This window comes from Pristis pectinata, chromosome 2 (genome assembly GCF_009764475.1).
Source record: "Pristis pectinata isolate sPriPec2 chromosome 2, sPriPec2.1.pri, whole genome shotgun sequence".
Classification (NCBI taxonomy): Eukaryota; Metazoa; Chordata; class Chondrichthyes; order Rhinopristiformes; family Pristidae; genus Pristis; species Pristis pectinata.
In genome coordinates this window covers 6,906,248-6,924,088 of record NC_067406.1, presented here as the reverse complement: position 1 = coordinate 6,924,088, position 17,841 = coordinate 6,906,248, and the positions used below count along the sequence as shown (strand labels likewise).

General features: G+C 45.9%; 1 protein-coding gene across 1 annotated transcript in view; it reads left to right on the top strand.

Moving 5' to 3' along the window:
* LOC127587314 (T-cell leukemia homeobox protein 1-like) overlaps positions 1-16,539 on the top strand; it is a 65,401-nt gene extending 48,862 nt beyond the window's left edge. Inside the window, exons 2-3 of the mRNA XM_052045584.1 lie at positions 1,289-1,526; positions 16,283-16,539. Coding sequence (XP_051901544.1) covers positions 1,289-1,526; positions 16,283-16,502 — 458 coding nt within the window. The 3' untranslated portion in view covers positions 16,503-16,539. The remainder of the gene's footprint in view (positions 1-1,288; positions 1,527-16,282) is intronic.
* The last annotated feature ends 1,302 nt before the right edge of the window (positions 16,540-17,841 follow it).

Sequence of the window (17,841 nt, the reverse complement as noted above, 5' to 3'; positions counted from 1 at the left end):
TGCCCAATGGGAGAAGAGAGAATGTCCCAGGCGGGTGGGTCTTTGACTATGCTGGCTGCTTAATTCAAAATGTAACACAATATAAACTAGATTTTCAACCCAAATTACGATAGAGACAACAATTGTGTGATGCCAATGGTTCAGAGATCTCACATCGCCTTTATCCTTATGCCTGGATACATAGAAACATGGAAAATGGGAGCAGAAGTAGGTTATTCATCCCTTTGAGCTTGCTTTACCTTTCAATATGATCATGGCTGATTATCCAAACTATGTTCTGGATTTCTCCCTACCTCCCTTGGTCTCTCTAAATCTGAGAGAACTAAATCCTTAGAGTCATACAGAACAGAAACAAAAACTGCAGAGAGTTGTGGACACAGCTCAGCACATCATGAAAACCAGCCTCCCCATGGACTCTGCCTATACCTCTCGCTGCTTCAGTGAAGCAGTCAGCATAATCAAAGACCTCACCCACCCGGGTCATTCTCTCTCCTCCCCTCTCCCATCAGGCAGAAAATACAGGAGCCTGAGGGCACGTACCACCAGGTTCAAGGACAGCTTCTACCCCACGGTGATAAGACTATTGAATGGTTCCCTCATACGAAGAGATGGACTCTTGACCTCACAATTTACGTTGTTTGACCTTGCACCTTATTGTCTACCTGCAATGCATTTCCCTGTAGCTGTGACACTTTACTCTGTATTCTGTTATAGTTTTTACCCTGTACTACCTCAATGCACCGTGTAATGAATTGACCTGTACGATCAGTATGCAAGACAAGTTTTTCACCGTACCTCGGTACGTGACAATAATAAACCTATACCAATACCTTTGACCTACCATTTCCACACTAACCTTTTTACCCACCTATACTCATCCCATTCACCCACACCTCAAGGACTGCAGTGGTTCAAGAAGGCAGCTCACCACCACCTTCTCGACGGCAACTAGGGATGGGCAAATAAATGCTGACTCAGCCTGTGAAGTCCACATCCTTTGAGTGAATATAAAATAAAAGTATGGAATCTTTGTTGAATGTATTCAATGATTCGGCTTCAGCTGATTTCTGTTGTAGGGAATTCCACAGGTTCGCACTCTCTGGGAGAAGAAATATCTCCCCATCTCAGTCTTAAATGGCTTATAGTCATCGTTCTACTGTGGTCCCTGATCCTGGACTCACCAGCATCCTTCTGTCATCTAATCTGTCCGGTCCTAGTCGAAGTTTGTAGTTTGTGATGGTCTAATTGTTTCTCCCAGTGAATGACTTCTCCCCTCTGCTCTCACCAGCTGCCCTGTCTCCCTTCACCGCAGCCAGGAGGATTGGACACCCCTACCAGAACCGCACCCCTCCCAAGCGGAAGAAGCCCAGGACCTCGTTCAGCCGCCTCCAGATCTGCGAGTTGGAGAAACGCTTCCACCGGCAGAAGTACCTGGCCTCGGCCGAGAGGGCAACACTGGCCAAGGCCCTCAAGATGACTGATGCCCAGGTCAAGACTTGGTTCCAGAACCGAAGAACCAAATGGAGGTAATAGCATCACAGGAATCATGAGGAGGCCACTCAGCCCCTCAAGCCTGTTCTACCATTTGACATATCCCATTGAGGCATTGGAAGTTCTAAAGAGGGCTTCACAGAGAGACCGTTTTCTCAGGCTACAGAAACCAGAACTCGGGATGGCGGTCTAACATAAGAGTCCAAGTATTTCAGATTGACAAGTGGAGAACGTGTTTGGCACGCTGACCTTACTCTTTGGAGAGAAGGAGGATGATTGGAGACATGATAGAGGTGTACAAAATATTAAGAGCAATAGATAGAGTGGACAGCCACTGCCTCTTTCCCAGGGCACCAATGCTCAATACAAGAGGGCATGGCTTTAAAGTAATGGGTGGGAAGTTCAAGGGAGATATCAGAGGAAGGTTTTTTACCCAGAGAGCGGTTGGGGCATGGAATGCGCTGCCTGGGGCGGTGGTAGAGGCAGGTATATTAGTCAAATTCAAGGGATTACTAGATAAGCATATGGAGGAATTTAAAATAGAGGGATATGTGGGAGGAAGGGACTAGATAGTCAGGCAAGGTTTAAAGGTCGACACAACATTGTGGGCCAAAGGGCCAGTGTTGTGCTGTACTGTTATATGTTCTATGTTCTATCAGTCAGCACATTGAGTATAGGAGCTGGGAAGTTATGTTGCAGTTGTACAAGATATTGGTGAGGTCGCACTTGGAGTATTGGGTATAGTTTTGCTCACCCTGTTATAGGAAGGACGTTGTTAAGCTGGGAAAAGTGTAAAGAAGATTTCCGAGAATTTCAGGACTCGAGGCCTGAACTATAGGGAGAGATTGGGCAGGATAAGACTCTTATTTCTTAGAGTGTATGAGGAGTGACCTTATAGAGGGGCATAGATAGGGTGAATGCATACACTTTTTCCCAGGGAGAGGGAATCAAAAACTAGAGGGCATAGGTTTACGGTGAGAGGGGAAAGATTTAAAAGAGACATGAGGGGCAACCTCTTCATGCAGATCGTGGAGTGTATATGAAAAGAGCTGCCAGAGAAAGCAGTTGAGGCTGATACAATGACAGCATTTAAGAGACATTTGGGTAAGTACGTGGATAGGAAAGGTTTAGAGGGCTGGGGGCCAATCATGGGCAAATGGGACTAGCTTAGGTGGGCATGGACAAGTTGGGCTGGTTTCCATGCTGTATTGCTCTAGATAAGATAAGATATAAGATAAGATCTCTTTATTAGTCACATGTACATCAAAACACACAGTGAAGTGCATCTTTTGCATAGAGTGTTTTGGGGGCAGCCCGCAAGTGTCACCACGCTTCCGGAGCCAACATAGCATGCCCACAACTTCCTAACCCGTACGTCTTTGGAATGTGGGAGGAAACCGGAGCACCCGGAGGAAACCCACGCAGACACGGGGAGAACGTACAAACGTCTTACAGACAGCGGCCGGAATTGAACCCGGGTCGCTGGCGCTGTAATAGTGTTACGATAACCGATACACTCAAGTGGGTCATGGAGTGGTTGGGACAGCTGGCAATGACGTTTAATGGCAGGCTTGATGCTTACAGGGTGAAAATGTAAAGTTTCCTGCTTTTGACCACACAAGAGTCGGTACAGAGTACCTTCTCACAGGTAAAAGGCTGGGGACCGGCCCTCCCCCCGCACCTCCACTGCCCCCCTCCCGCCCCTCCACTGCCACCGGCCCCCCTCCCGCCCCTCCGCTGCCACCGGCCCCCCTCCCGCCCCTCCACTGCCACCGGCCCCCCTCCCGCCCCTCCGCTGCCCCCCTCCCGCCCCTCCACTGCCACCGGCCCCCCTCCCGCCCCTCCGCTGCCACCGGCCCCCCTCCCGCCCCTCCACTGCCACCGGCCCCCCTCCCGCCCCTCCGCTGCCCCCCTCCTGCCCCTCCACTGCCACCGGCCCCCCTCCCGCCCCTCCGCTGCCCTCCCCTCGCCCCTCCGCTGCCCCCCTCCCGCCCCTCCGCTGCCCCCCTCCCGCCCCTCCGCTGCCACCGGCCCCCCTCCCGCCCCTCCGCTGCCCCCCTCCCGCCCCTCCGCTGCCACCGTGCACTTGCTGCCCCAGTATTGAAGTCCTCGGCATTCCTTGCAGTTGCGACCCGGTACCGTAAGACAAAAAAAAGGTTGGGAGTTGTGAAGGTCCAAAGTGACTTGGGGCAGGAGGGTGTGGGGGAGTGTCTGTATGCACAGGTCATTAAACGACCATGGGCAGGTGCAGAACGTAATCAAAACCACCAATAAAGTTCTGATCTTTATTCTATAGGATCAGGACATAAGGATTTAGAATTCTGCTCCAGCTATAGTACCTGGGACCTTACCTGGGACGTAGTGAGTGGGTCTGGGAGTGACACTGTTCTGACAAAGGGTCATTGACAGAAAACCTTACCTCTGTATCTCTCTCCAGAGATGCTGTGTGTCCTGCTGATGGTCTCTGTTTATTTTAGGAGGGATATACTGGAGGGAACATGGCGTAGATTTACATACCAGGTCGAAAGTCAAAGTTGAGCTTATTGTTATATGCACGAGTCCATGTGTGCACAGGTGCAATGAAAATCTTACTTGCAGCAGCATCACATAGCATTAGAGGCACATTCACAAGAAAATGATAAATTAAATGTAAATTATACATAGATTATTCAAGAAAGAACATAATTAGAACAAAAAAACGTCCATTGTATTGCAAAGTGGTCAAAGTGGTCATAGTGTTGCTGTACTGAGGTAGTGATTAGGGTTGTGCAGGTTGGTTCAAGAACGGAATGGTTGAACGGAAGTAGCTGTTCCTGAACCTGGTGGTGTGGGACTTTAGGCTTCTGTACCTCCTGCCCGACAGTAGCTGTGAGAAGATGGAATGTGCTGGATGGTGGGGATCTTTGATGATAGATGTTGCCTTCCTGATGGTGGGGAGGGATGTACCAGTGATGTATTGGGCTGAGTCCACTACTCTCTGCAGCTTCTTATGTTCCTGCGCATTCAAATTGCTGTACCAGACCATAATGCAACCGGTCAGGATACTTTCATCTGTAGAAGTTTGTTAGAGTGTTTGTTCACATGCCGAATATCCTTAGCCTTCTAAGAAAGATGCTGGCTTTGATTGCATCTATCTGCTGGGCCCAAGACAGCTCATCCGATATGTTAACACCCAGGAATTTAAAGGTGCTGACCCTCTCCATAGCACGACGCTATAACAGCACCAGCGATCGGGTTTCGATTCCCGTCGCTGTCTGTAAGGAGTTTGTACGTTCTCCCGTGTCTGAGTGGGTTTCCTCCGGGTGCTCCGGTTTCCTCCCACATTGCAAAGACGTATGGGTAGGTTAATTTGGGTTTAAAATGGGCGGCGCGGACTCGTTGGGCCAGAAGGGCCTGTTACCACACTGTAAAAAAAATTGAAGTTTTCAGTATATTAAGGGGAACTAATTGAATGAATGGAGAGAAACAATTTCTGTTGGTCCAGGGACCCTGTCACTGAGGCAGAGTTAAAATTGTGGAGTCTGACCTATTAGCAATAAAATTATGAAACACTTCTACACACTAGGTGTTAGAAATTCAATAAGATCACCTTTTATTCTTCTCAACATAGATAAGGTAGATAATCACAGTGCTTTTCCACAGGTACTGGAGTCCAAAACTGGAGGCAATAGGTTTAAGGGGAGAGGGAAAAGATTTAATGGGGAACTAAGCAGCAAGTTTTTCATAAAGGCGGTAGTGGGTCGATGGAATGAACTGCCAGAGGAATTAATAGAGGCAAATTGGTAAATTAGTTTATTATTGTCACATGAACTGAGATACAGTGGAAAACTTGTCTTGCCTTCATACAGATCAATTGATTACATGGTGCATTGAGGTAGTACAGGGTAAAACAATAACAGAATGCAGAATAAAGTGTTACAGTTACAGAGAAAGTGCAGTGCAGGTAGACAATAAGATGCAAGGTCATAACGAGGTAGATTGTATTGGTATTGGTTTATTATTGTCACGTACTGAGATACAGTGAAAAACTTGTATACTGTTCATACAGATCATTTCACCACATCAGTACATTGAGGTAGTACAAGGTAAAACAATAACAGAATGCAGAATAAAGTGTTACAGTTACAGAGAAAGTGCAGTGCAGGTGGACAATAAGATGCAAGGTCATAACGAGGTAGATTGTATTGGTATTGGTTTATTATTGTCACGTACTGAGATACAGTGAAAAACTTGTATACTGTTCATACAGATCATTTCACCACATCAGTACATTGAGGTAGTACAAGGTAAAACAATAACAGAATGCAGAATAAAGTGTTACAGTTAGAACCCTAGAACCATAGAACACTACAGCACAGAAAACAGGCCATTTGGCCCTTCTAGTCTGTGCCGAAACTTTATTCCGCTGGTCCCATTGACTTGCACCCAGTCCATAACCCTCCAGACCTCTCCCGTCCATGTATCTATCCAATTTATTCTTAAAACTTAAGAGTGAGCCCGCATTTACTACATCAGATGGCAGGTCATTCCACACTCCCACCACTCTCTGAGTGAAGAAGTTCCCCCTAATGTTCTCCCTACACCTCTCCCCTTTCACCTTAAAGTCATGTCCTCTCGTACTTATCTCTCCTAATCTAGGTGGAAAGAGCCAACTCGCATTTACTCTGTCTATGCCCCTCATAATTTTGTAAACCTCTATCAAATCTCCCCTCATTCTTCTAATCTCCTCTCATCCCCTATAGAGAACATGCAGTGCAGGCAAACAGTAAGGTGCAAGGCCATGACAAGGTAGATTGTGAGGTGAAGAGTCCATCTTATCATACTAGGGAACCATTCAATAGTCTTATAACAGCGAGATAGAAGCTGTCCTTGATCCTGGTGGCAGGTATAATTTCAATATTTAAAAGACATTTGGATTGGTTGATGGATAGGAATGGTTCAGAGGGATATGGGTGAAACACAGACAAATGGAATTAGTTTAGATAGGGGTTGGACTGAAGGGTTGTTTCCATCCAATATAACTCTATGAATCTATGAACCAACAATGACCGTAGTTACATTCTGTGAATGTTTAATTGTGAATTTTGAATCTGAGGTTGATGGATTTTGCTTGACTGAATATACTAAGGGATATGGTGAAAAGGCAGGTAGTTGGCGGTAAGTGTTGCAGCAAAGAGAGCTGCTGTCTTACATCTCAAGGGAACGAGGTTCGATCCCGCATGGAGCTCTTACGTTCTCCCTGTTGCGTGGGGTTGCTCTGAGTGCTGCGGTTTCCTCCCAAGGACGTGCAGCGGAGATGTTTGTTTCTTGCTCCAGGTTCCAGCATCTGCAGTCTCTTGTTTACACTAAGTGATATTGAGTTATGTTTCTGCGGAGGGGAGTAGCTGAGAGATTTGCTATGAATCAGAATCAGCATCAGATTTATTATCACTGACTTATATGACGTGAAATTTGTTGTTTTGCGGTAGCAGTACAGTGCAATGACATAAAATTACATTAAATTACAAAAATAAATAAATAGTGCAAAAAAAGGGAATAATGAGGTAGTGTTCATGGGTTCATGGACTGTTCAGGAATCTGATGGCAGAGGGGAAGAAGCTGTTCCTGAATCGATGAGTGTGGGTCTTCAGGCTCCTGTACCTCCTCCCCTCCCCAATGGCAGTAACGAGAAGGGGGCATGTCCTGGATGATGAGGGTCCTTAATGATGGATGCCGCCTTCTTAAGACACTGCCTCTTGAAGATGTCCTCGATGGCAGTGAAGGTTGTGCCTGTGATGGAGCTGGCTGAGTCCACAACCCTCCGCAGCCTCTTGCGATCCTGTGCACTGTAGCCTCCATACCAGGCAGTGAAGGCTTTGCAGACAGGAATCAGGATTAAAGAGAGACTGGAAATCAGAAATAAAAACAGGAGACACAGTCCTGAAGCAGGGTCTCAACCCGAAATGTCGACCGTTCCTTTGGCTCCACAGATGCTGCCTGACCCGCTGAGCTCCTCTAGCAGTTCGTTTTTTACTGCACAGAAACTGGAAATGCTGGAAACATCCAGCCCCTGTGGAGGAAAAAGCAGTCAACAAACATTATTTTAACCATGGGAAAACCGAGGTGAATAGGTGGGAAAATAGAAAGCAAAAATCTGCAGATGCTGTGGGGAAAACCAGAACTAGGAATACTCAGCAGGTCAGGCAGCATCTGCGCAAGTTATATTTCAGAAGTAGAAAGAGTTGGAAAACAGGCATAAGCGCTGCAGTAGTTTAGAAACCAGGCACGTTTCGAGTTGCGGAGAAGCGGGAAGGGGGCGGAGAGAGCAAAGGAAAGGTGTGTGATGGGGTGGAGACCAAAAGAGACTGACTCATACCAATGTGTTAAAGTGGCGGTGGTTCAAGCTTATTAATCGCAGCTGAGGAGGTGTAAATAGGAGACAAGCAAGGACAGAGGGGAGAGTGAAAGAAGAAAGCACAAGAGTGCCTCTACTTCTTCAGAAAGCTAAGGAAATTCGGCATGTCTCTTTTGACCCTCACCAATTCTTACCAATGCACCATAGAAAGCCTCCTATCCAGATGCATCACAGCTTGATACGGCAACTGCTCTGCCCACGGTCGCAAGAACTTGCAGAGAGTTGTGGCACAGCCCAGCACATTACAAAAACCAGCCTCCCCTCCATGGACTCTGTCTACATTTCTCGCTACCTCGGGAAAGCAGCCAACATAATCAAAGACCCCACCCACCCTGGATGTTCTCTCTTCTCCCCCTTCCATTGGACAGAAGATACAAAAGCTTGAGAACATGTACCAACAGGCTCAAGGACAGCTTCTATCCCAGTTATAAAACTATTGAACGGACCTCTTGTTCTTTAAAGGTGAACATTTTATCTCTCAGTCTCTCAGTCTTGTTATGACCTTGAACCTTATTGTCTACGTGCAATGCATTTCCCTGTAGCTGTGACACTTTACTCTGTATTCTGTTATTGTTTTTACCCTGTACTACCTCAATGCACTGTGTAATGAATTGATCTGTATGAACAGTATGCAAGACAAGTTTTTCACTGTACCTCGGTACAAGTGACAATAATAAACCAATACCAATACCAATACCTCATCATGGCCCTTGCACCTTATCGTCTGCCTGCACTGCACTTTCTCTGTAACAGTAACACTGTATTCTGGATTCTGTTATTGTTTTTCTTTTTGTACTACCTCGATGTATTTATATACAGAATGATCTGTCTGGATGGCACGCAAACAAAAGCTTTTCGCTGCATCTCGGTACATGTGACAATAATAAACCAATTACCAATGGTGAAACCAGGAGATACAGAACACATTTGCTGGTGATTGGGTGGGAATGTGAACTTTGCTCTTCTAATTTAAGGAATGATATACTTGCCTCAGAGAGAGAGCACTAAATTGATTTCTGGGATCAGGGGATTGCCCACTGAGGAGGCATTGAGTAGACTGCGCCGACAGAGTTCAGAAGAATGAATATTGATTTCATTGACATTTATAAATTTTTAAGGAACTTCATTGATGCTAAGAGGCTGTTTTCAATCACAGGGGAGTCTTGAACCAAGCAATGCAGTCTAAGGGAAAGGACTCAGTCATAAAGGACTGGAGAGAACATTTTGCACTTAAGGGACTGTGAATTCTCTACCTCAGACGCTGCGTATACTCATTTGTTCAGTACGTTTAAGAGAGTGAATGACCAATATTTGGACACAAAGGGAATCGAGGAAGGGGGGATAATGAATGCAGGTGAAGTAAGGGTGTAAGGTCAGTCATGATTCTGAATATGCAGCAGACATCATGGCAAGAAGATTGACTCCCTTTGTAATTCTTATGTCATCAAGAACCTGGTTTTACGCTCTGCACAATATTACTGCCCCATGTCTTCAACAGAGAGTAAAATCCAGTGAGATGCTAAACCAGTGTGCATGTCAAGTCGAGTTTATTGTCACAAGTACGGTGAGGTACAGGTACAATGAAAAACTTACTTGCAGCAGCATCACAGGTACGTAGGTACAGACAACACACAGGACATAAATTATACAAGACAGTGAAGAGAAAAAAAAGACTGCAAGACAAGAGGTCAGTGCAAAACAAACACATTCAGAGACAAGTCCACAGTAGTGCAAGAGGTGGTCCGTAGTGTTCTGTTGCTGAGGTAGTGATTAAGGTTTAGGTTGGTTCAAGAACATGATGGTTGTAGGAAAGCAACACACAAAGTGCTGGGGGATCTCAACGGGTCAGGGAGCATCTTTGGAGGGAAATGGACAGTCGATGTTTTGGGTCCAGACCCTTCATCTGGTCTCCATTTGGTTGTAGGAAAGTAGCTGTTTTTAAACCTGATGGTGTGGGACTTCAGGCTTCTGTACCTCCTGCCCGATGGTAGCTGTGAGTAGCAACATTGCAGACAGTATCATCAGTTTTCATTGGTATTGGTATTGGTATTGGTTTATTATTGTCACTTGTACCGAGGTACAGTGAAAAACTTGTCTTACAAACCGATCTTCCAGGTCAATTCATTACACAGTGCAGTTACATCATTGGGCATGACAGTTAACATTCAACTGAATTCCCCTGTCTGATGACGTTTCATTAAAAGTGGTAGAGATTTATAAGCGAGTACAGATCCAGGGAAAAAACTGGGGCGGAGTAGTCCAATTATGGGTGAGGAGGAAAGTCTAAAAAGCCAATGCCAGCCTGACTAACATAGAAGAGACAGCGAGTGGTCATTACCTCACAGCCCAGAGACCTGAGTTCAATCCAATGTTGTCTGTGTGGAATTTGCTTGTTCTCCCTGTGACTGGGTTTCCTGTAGGTACTTTGGCTTCCTCCCAAATCTCAGAGATGTTCAGGTTGGTAGCTTGGAGACACCAGAGAACTCCGGATGCTCGAATCCGGAGCAACAAACAGTCTGCTCGAGGAACTCAGCGGGTCGATCAGCATCTGTGGGGAGGGAAAGGAATTGTTGACATTTCGGGGCTTTTGACACAAAACGTCAACAATTCCATTCCCCCCACGGATGCTGCTCGACCTGCTGAGTTCCTCCAGCAGATTGTTTGTTGCTCCAGGTTGGCAGGTTAATTGGCCGCTGTAAATCTCCCCTCCTGTGTAGCAGTGGGAATAGTTGGGAATGTGGTGTGACTTATATCGGATTAGTGCAGGATTAGTGTAAATGGGTGGTTGATGGTTGACACGGAATCAATAGGTTGAAGGGTCTGTTTCCATGCTGTATAAGACCAATAATTATTGCCCAGTTTGAATTAAATTGAATAGTTTTTGCACCCATTCCAATCAGCCCATCATGCTGTTAACACCATCACTGTTAATGTGAAGACAGAAAAGCTCATGGTTCACACTACAGTCTTAGTAATGGACAGGCTCTACTGCAGGTGTGGATTACATGTGTAAACTAAACCCAGGGAACAAAGCCAAATTTTGGTATTGGTTTATTATTGTCACTTGTACCAAGGTACAGTGAAAAACCTGCCCTGCATACCGTTCGTACAGATCAATTCATTACACTGTGCATTGAGGTAGTACAGGGTAAAAACAATAACAGAATACAGAGTAAAGTGTCACAGCTACAGGGCAAGGGCATTGCAGGTAGACAATAAGGTGCAAGGTCACAACAAGGTAGATCGTGAGGTCATAATCCATCTCATCGTATAAGGGAACCGTTCAATGGTCTTATCACCATGGGATAGAAGCTGTCCTTGAGCATGGTGGTGTGTTCCTCAGGCTCCTGTATCTTCTGCCTGATGCGAGAGGAGAGAATAACCTGGGTGAGGTCTTTGATTATGCTGGCTGCTTCACCAAGGCAGCGAGAGGTATAGACAGAGTCCATGAAGGGGAAGCTGGTAGACAAGTGCATGTGCACTGCCCCTTTTCCTGAAGACAATGACCAGCTCTTTTATTTTTCTGACATTGAGGGAAATTTTGTTCCCTAAAGTGTATTAGTTGGCAATGACAATTCAGTAGTTTCACAGTCACCATTACAGACACTAACATTGTGTTCCTGTTAACATAGCTAACTGAATTTAAGTATGGACTCCTATCTCTGGGTCATTATTCAAGCTTTCAGACTATTGGACAAATAAATTTACTGTTGTGGTACCATGGTAACACCAGGTAAAATGGGAGATGATAATGGATAGGCAAAGAAACAAAAGTTGGGCCAGAGGAGGTATTCGCAGGACTAGAACTAGGGAACATAGTCTCTGGATTCAGGGGAGTAGATTTAGGACGGAGATGAGGAGAAACTGCTTTTCCCAGAGAGTAGAGAATCTGTGGAATTCTCTGTCCAGGGAAGCAGTAGCGGCGACCTCTTAAAATATATTTAAGAGAGAGTTACATAGATTTTTGGATAGTAGGGGAATTTAGGTTTACGGGAAATGGGCAGGTAGGTGGACCTGAGTCCATGACCAGATCAGCCATGATCTTATTGAATGGCGGAGCAGGCTCGACGGGCCAGATGGCCTCCTCCTGCTCCTAGTTCTTCTGTTCTTACGATAGGACTAATTCCAGTTCCTGCAGCCTCAAGAAATGAGGAGTGGTGGATTAAATCCAAAGTAATTTTGTTTTCACCACTGTAATTGGTTTATTATTGCTACATGTACTGAGATACAGTGAAAGGCTTTTGTTCTACTTGCAATCATTCTATACATAATTACATCGAGGTAGTAAAAAGGAAAAAGAATGCAGAATATAGTGTTACATTTACAGAGAAAGTGCAGTGCAGGCAGACAAATAAAGTGCAAGGGTCACGACGAGGTAGACTGAGAGACCAAGAGTTCATCTTTAGCATACAAGAGGTCCATTTGAGAGTCTGATAACAGCAGGATAGAAGCTGTCCTTGAGCCTGGTGGTACGTGTTCTCATTGTATTTTCTGTCCAATGGAAGAGGAAGAAGAGAGAATGACCAGGGTGGGTGAGAGGGATCCTTTATTAGAGAAACAAAGGGCTGCAGATGCTGGAATCTAGATGAAAAACACGAGGATGCTGGAGGAACTCGGCAGGCCAGGCAGCATCCGTGGAGAAAAGCAGGCAGTCAACGTTTCGGGTCAGGACCCTTCTTCAGGACTGAAGGTAGGAAAAGGGGAAGCCCAATATATAGGAGGGAAAAGCAGAGCAGTGATAGGTGGACAAAAGAGGGTAGGCGGGGTGGGCACAGGGTGGTGACAGGTAGATGCAGGTAAGAGATGGTGATAGGCAGGTGTGGGGGAGGAGGGGAGAGCAGATCCACCCGGGGATGGGTCAGAGGTAAGGAGAGAAAGGGGAAAAAAGGTAGAAAAAAAAAGGCAAGGAAAGGGAAGAAGCATGGTGGGGTGGGGAGGGGCTTGGTTTGAGGTTCCTTTATTATATTGGCTACTTTCCCAAGGCAGTGGGAAGTGTAGACAGAGTCTATGGAGGGGCAGTGGTTGGATTCATTGTCAAAGTCAAGTTTATTATCATATGCACAAGTATATTGGTATTGGTATTGGTGTTGGCTTATTATTGTCACTTGTACCGAGGTACAGTGAAAAGTTTGTCTTACAAACCGATCGTACAGGTCAATTCATTACACAGTGCAGTTACATTGAGTTAGTACAGAGTGCATTGAGGTTGTACAGGTAAAACAATAACAGTACAGAGTAAAGTGTCACAGCTACAGAGAACGTGCAGTGCAATAAGGTGCAAGGTCACAACAAGGTAGATCGTGAGGTCAGAGTCCATCTCATCGTATAAGGGAACAGTTCAATAGTCTTATCACAGTGGGGTAGAAGCTGTCCTTAAGTGTGGTGGTATGTGCCCTCAGGCTCCTGTATCTTCTACCTGAGGGAAGAGAGAATGACCCAGGTGGGTGGGGTCTTTGATTATGCTGGCTGCTTCGCCAAGGCAGCGAGAGGTAAAGACAGACTCCAAGGAGGGGAGGTTGGTTTCTGTAATGTGCTGGGCTGTGTCCACAACGCTCTGCAGTTTCTTGCGGTCCTGGGCAGAACAGTTGCTGTACCAAGCCATGATACATGTATGCACAGGTGCAATGAAAAACTTACTTGCAGCAGTATCACAGGCACGTAGCATCAGGTAAGCAGCATTCACAAGAAAAACATAAATTAAACATAAATTACACCCAATTTTATAAAAAAAAAACACAATAAGAACAAAATAAACACATGAAGTCCATTTTAGTGCAAAGTGATCAAAGTGGTCATTGAGTTGTAGTGATTAGGGTTGTGCTGGTTGGTTCAAGAACCGAATGGTTGAAGGGAAGTAGCTGTTCCTGAACCTGGTGGTGTGGGACTTCAGGCTTCTGTACCTCCTGCCCAATGGTAGCTGCAAGAAGATGGCATGGCCCGGATGGTGGGGAACTTTGATGTTGGATGTTGCCTTCTTGAGGCAGCGCCTCCTGTAGATACTCCCGACGGTGGGGAGGGATGTGCCCGTGATGTATTGGGCAGAGTCCACTACTCTCTGCAGCTTCTTACGTTCCTGCGTATTGGAATTATCATACCAACCATGATGCAACCAGTCAACAGTACTTTCAACAGTACATCTGTTCCACAGTACATCTGTAGAAGTTTGTTAGAGGGTTGGTGAAGTGATCTCAGGAGGATAGGTTGAGTGAGCTAGGGCTTTTCTCTTTGGAGAGAAGGACGATGAGAGGTGACTTGATAGAGGTGAACAAGATGATAAGAGGCGTAGATCGAGTGGACAGTCAGAGACTTTTTCCCAGGGCGACAATGGCTAACACGAGGGGGCATAATTTTAAGGTGATTGGAGGAAGATATAAGGGGGATGTCAGAGGTAAGTTTTTTACACAGAGAGTGGTGGGTGTGTGGAACGCACTGCCTGTAGAGGTTGTGGGGGCAGATACTTTAAGGACATTTAAGAGACTTTTAGATAGACACATGAATGATAGAGAAATGGAAGGTTATGTAGGAGGGAAAGGTTAGATAGCTCTTAGAGCAGGATAAAATGTCGGCACAACATTGTGGGTCGAAGGGCCAGCACTGTGCTGTAGTGTTCTATGGTAATATTGGCCAGGATGCTGGGAAAATCTCCACTGTCCTTCTTGGAAACAGTGTCACGAACCTTTTACATCCACCCAAGGGAACAAGTGGAGCTTCAGTTTCGAAGGACACCACCTTTGACAGTGCAGCACCCTCTTGCTTTTGCAATGTGTCAGCGTGGATTTTGCCCTAAGACTGAAATTCTGAATTTGAGCTCAGCACCTTCTGACAGCATTGAGAGAAATTGAGACACAGATAACACATTCTCTTAGGGCAGGCATGGTAGTGTAGCAGTTAGCGTAACGCTATTACAGCACCAGTGACCCATGTTCAATTCCGGCCACTGTCCGTAAGGAGTTTGTATGTTCTCCCCGTGTCTGCGTGGGTTTCCTCCGGGTGCTCCAGTTTCCTCCCACATTCCAAAGACGTACAGGTTAGGAAGTTGTGGACATGCTATGTTGGCGCCAGAAGCGTGGCGACACTTGCGGGCTGCCCCCAGAACACTCTATGCAAAAGATGTATTTCACTGTTTGTTTCGATGTACATGTGACTAATAAAGATATCTTATCCCTGATTTGACACACCTCTTGAAGCATCCAAGATTATGAAAAGCCTGGAAACAGTAAACAGCAAACGTCTGTTTTCCTTAACAGAGAGGTTGATAATTGGGATAGAGATTTCAGTTAACTGGTAGAAGGTAAAGCTCAGAGACACAAGAGACTGCAGATGCTGGAATCTGGAGCAACAAACAATCTGCTGAAGGGACTCAGTGGGTCGAGCAGCATCTGTGGGAGGAAAGGAATTATTGATCCAAACCATTGAAAATTCCTTTCCCCCCACAGAAGGAATGTCCCTAACATATCGGCCCCCAAAACCTCTGCCAGCAGTGCGTTCCACACACCCTCCACTCTGTGTAAAAAAACTTACCCCTGACAACCCCCTTATACCTTCCTCTAATCACCTTAAAATTATGTCCCCTCATATTAGCCATTTTCACCCTGGGAAAAAGTCTCTGACTGTTCACTTGGGAAGAACAGCACCACCATTGATAAGTCTAGAAACAATTTGAGCTGTTGAGTATTAAAACCGTGCCAACTAATGGAGGAAAAGAGGGTTGTGAGTATATGCAAAGGGCTGCCAGAGGAAGTAGTGTTGATATTGGTATATTATTGTCACATGTACCGAGGTACAGTGAAAATCTTTTGTTTGCGTACCATCCAGACAGATCATTCTGTGCATAAGTACATTGAGGTAGTAACAGAAAACAGAATGCAGAATATAGTGTTACAGTTACAGAGAAAGTGCAGTGGAAATAAAATGCAAGGGCCATGACGAGGTAGATTGGGAGATCCAGAGTTCAACTTCAGTGTATGAGAGATCTGTTCAAGAGTCTGATAACAGCAGGATAGAAGCTGTCCTTGAACCTGGTGGTACGTGCTCTCTGGCTTTTGTATCTGCTGCCTGTTGGGAGGGGGGAGAGGATAGAATGTCCAGGGTGGGAAGGGTCCTTCATTATGTTGGCTGCTTTCCCGAGGCAGTGGGAACTGTGGACGAAGGGGAGGTTGGCTTGCGTGGTGGGTACAATTGCATTTAAAAGGCATTTGGATAGGTACATGGATAGGAAAGGTTTACAGGGATACAGGCAAATGGGACTAACTCAATTAGACAACTTGGTCAGCATGGACGAGTTGGGCTGAAGGGCCTGTTTCTGTGCTGTATAACTCCATGACACCATGACTCTAGGACAATGCGTCACCACACTCCTCTGAAGCAGTTTTCCCTGTGGTTTCTTTGTTAAACCAGGAGGCAGACGGCCGAGGAACGGGAAGCTGAGCGGCAACAGGCAAACCGACTGATGATCCAACTTCAACAGGAGGCCTTCCAGAAGTCACTGACTCAGCCCATTCAACAGGACCCGCTCTGTGTCCACAACGCTTCCCTTTATGCCCTGCAGAACCTGCAGCCCTGGGCAGACGATGGCAGCAAAATCACCTCTGTCACCTCAGTGGCTTCCGTGGTCTGACAATCCCTTTCGGTTTCTTTTCTCCCTCACTGGCAGAGACTCTCAAACTCCTGGTACCAAATAACGCTGCACATTACTGTATATTACTGGCTGGAATTTTTCATTTTCAATGTTAAATCGAATGTTATCATTTTAAAAAAAAAGTACTTGCTAAAGGGTTATTGAAGTGTAAAAAAAAGGTAATAAAAATATGATTCAATAGATAAAACTTTTATTCTTGCTGTTCTGAAGACGCTGGTATCGTAAAGACATACAAGTAGGAAAAGGCCTTGCTTTGAGACTGTACTTTGCCCAGTCTCCATGTCACAACTTCCCTCATCTCAAAAAGATAGAAACATAGAAACATAGAAAACCTACAACACAATACAGGCCCTTCGGCCCACAAAGTTTTGTCGAACATGTCCCTACCTTAGAAATTACTTGGCTTACCCATAGCCCTCTATTTTTCTCAGCTCCATGTACCTATCCAAAAGTCTCTTAAAAGACCCTATCGTATCTGCCTCCACCACCGTTGCCAGCAGCCCATTCCACACACTCACCACTCTCTGAGTAAAACACTTACTCCTGACATCTCCTCTGTACCTACTCCCCAGCACCTTAAACCTGTGTCCTCTTGTGGCAACCATCTCAGCCCTGGGAAAAAGCCTCTGACTATCCACACGATCAATGCCTCTTATCATCTTATACACCTCTATCAGGTCACCTCTCATCCTCCGTTGCTCCAAGGAGAAAAGGCCAAGTTCACTCAACCTGTTTTCATAGGGCATGCTCCCCAATCCAGGCAACATCCTTGTAAGTCCTTGTAAGATCCATCAATTACTGTCCGATGGCTCACTCCAGTTCCTCTTTCTTCTGCTCTCGTGACTCAGTACCCACAGCTTTCTCAAGTAGACACCTCCAAAGACTTACAATTCTCAGAATGAAGTTGCTTCCCTTCTTCGCCATGGGCCAACCCGTCAGTCTGAGGCTATGCCTTAGGTGGAGGGTTCTCCAACCTCTCAATATCTACCCAGTCAATCCATTCCATAGAGCAGAGAACAGTACAGCACAGGAACAGGGCCTTCAGCCCACAATGTCAGGGCCAAACCATAAGCTCTGAAGTCCCTTCTTATAGAACATTGAACGTCGGACAGTACAGCAAAGGAACAGACCCTTCAGCCCACCATGTCTGTGCTGAACACGATGCCAAGTTAAACTAATCCCTTCTGCCTGCATATGATCCACATCCCTCCATTCCCTGCATGTTCATGTAGCCTCAAGCACCACTGTTGTATCTGCAGCAACACACACAAAATGCTGGAGGAGCTCAGCAGGTCAGCTGCAGCATTTTGTGTGTGTT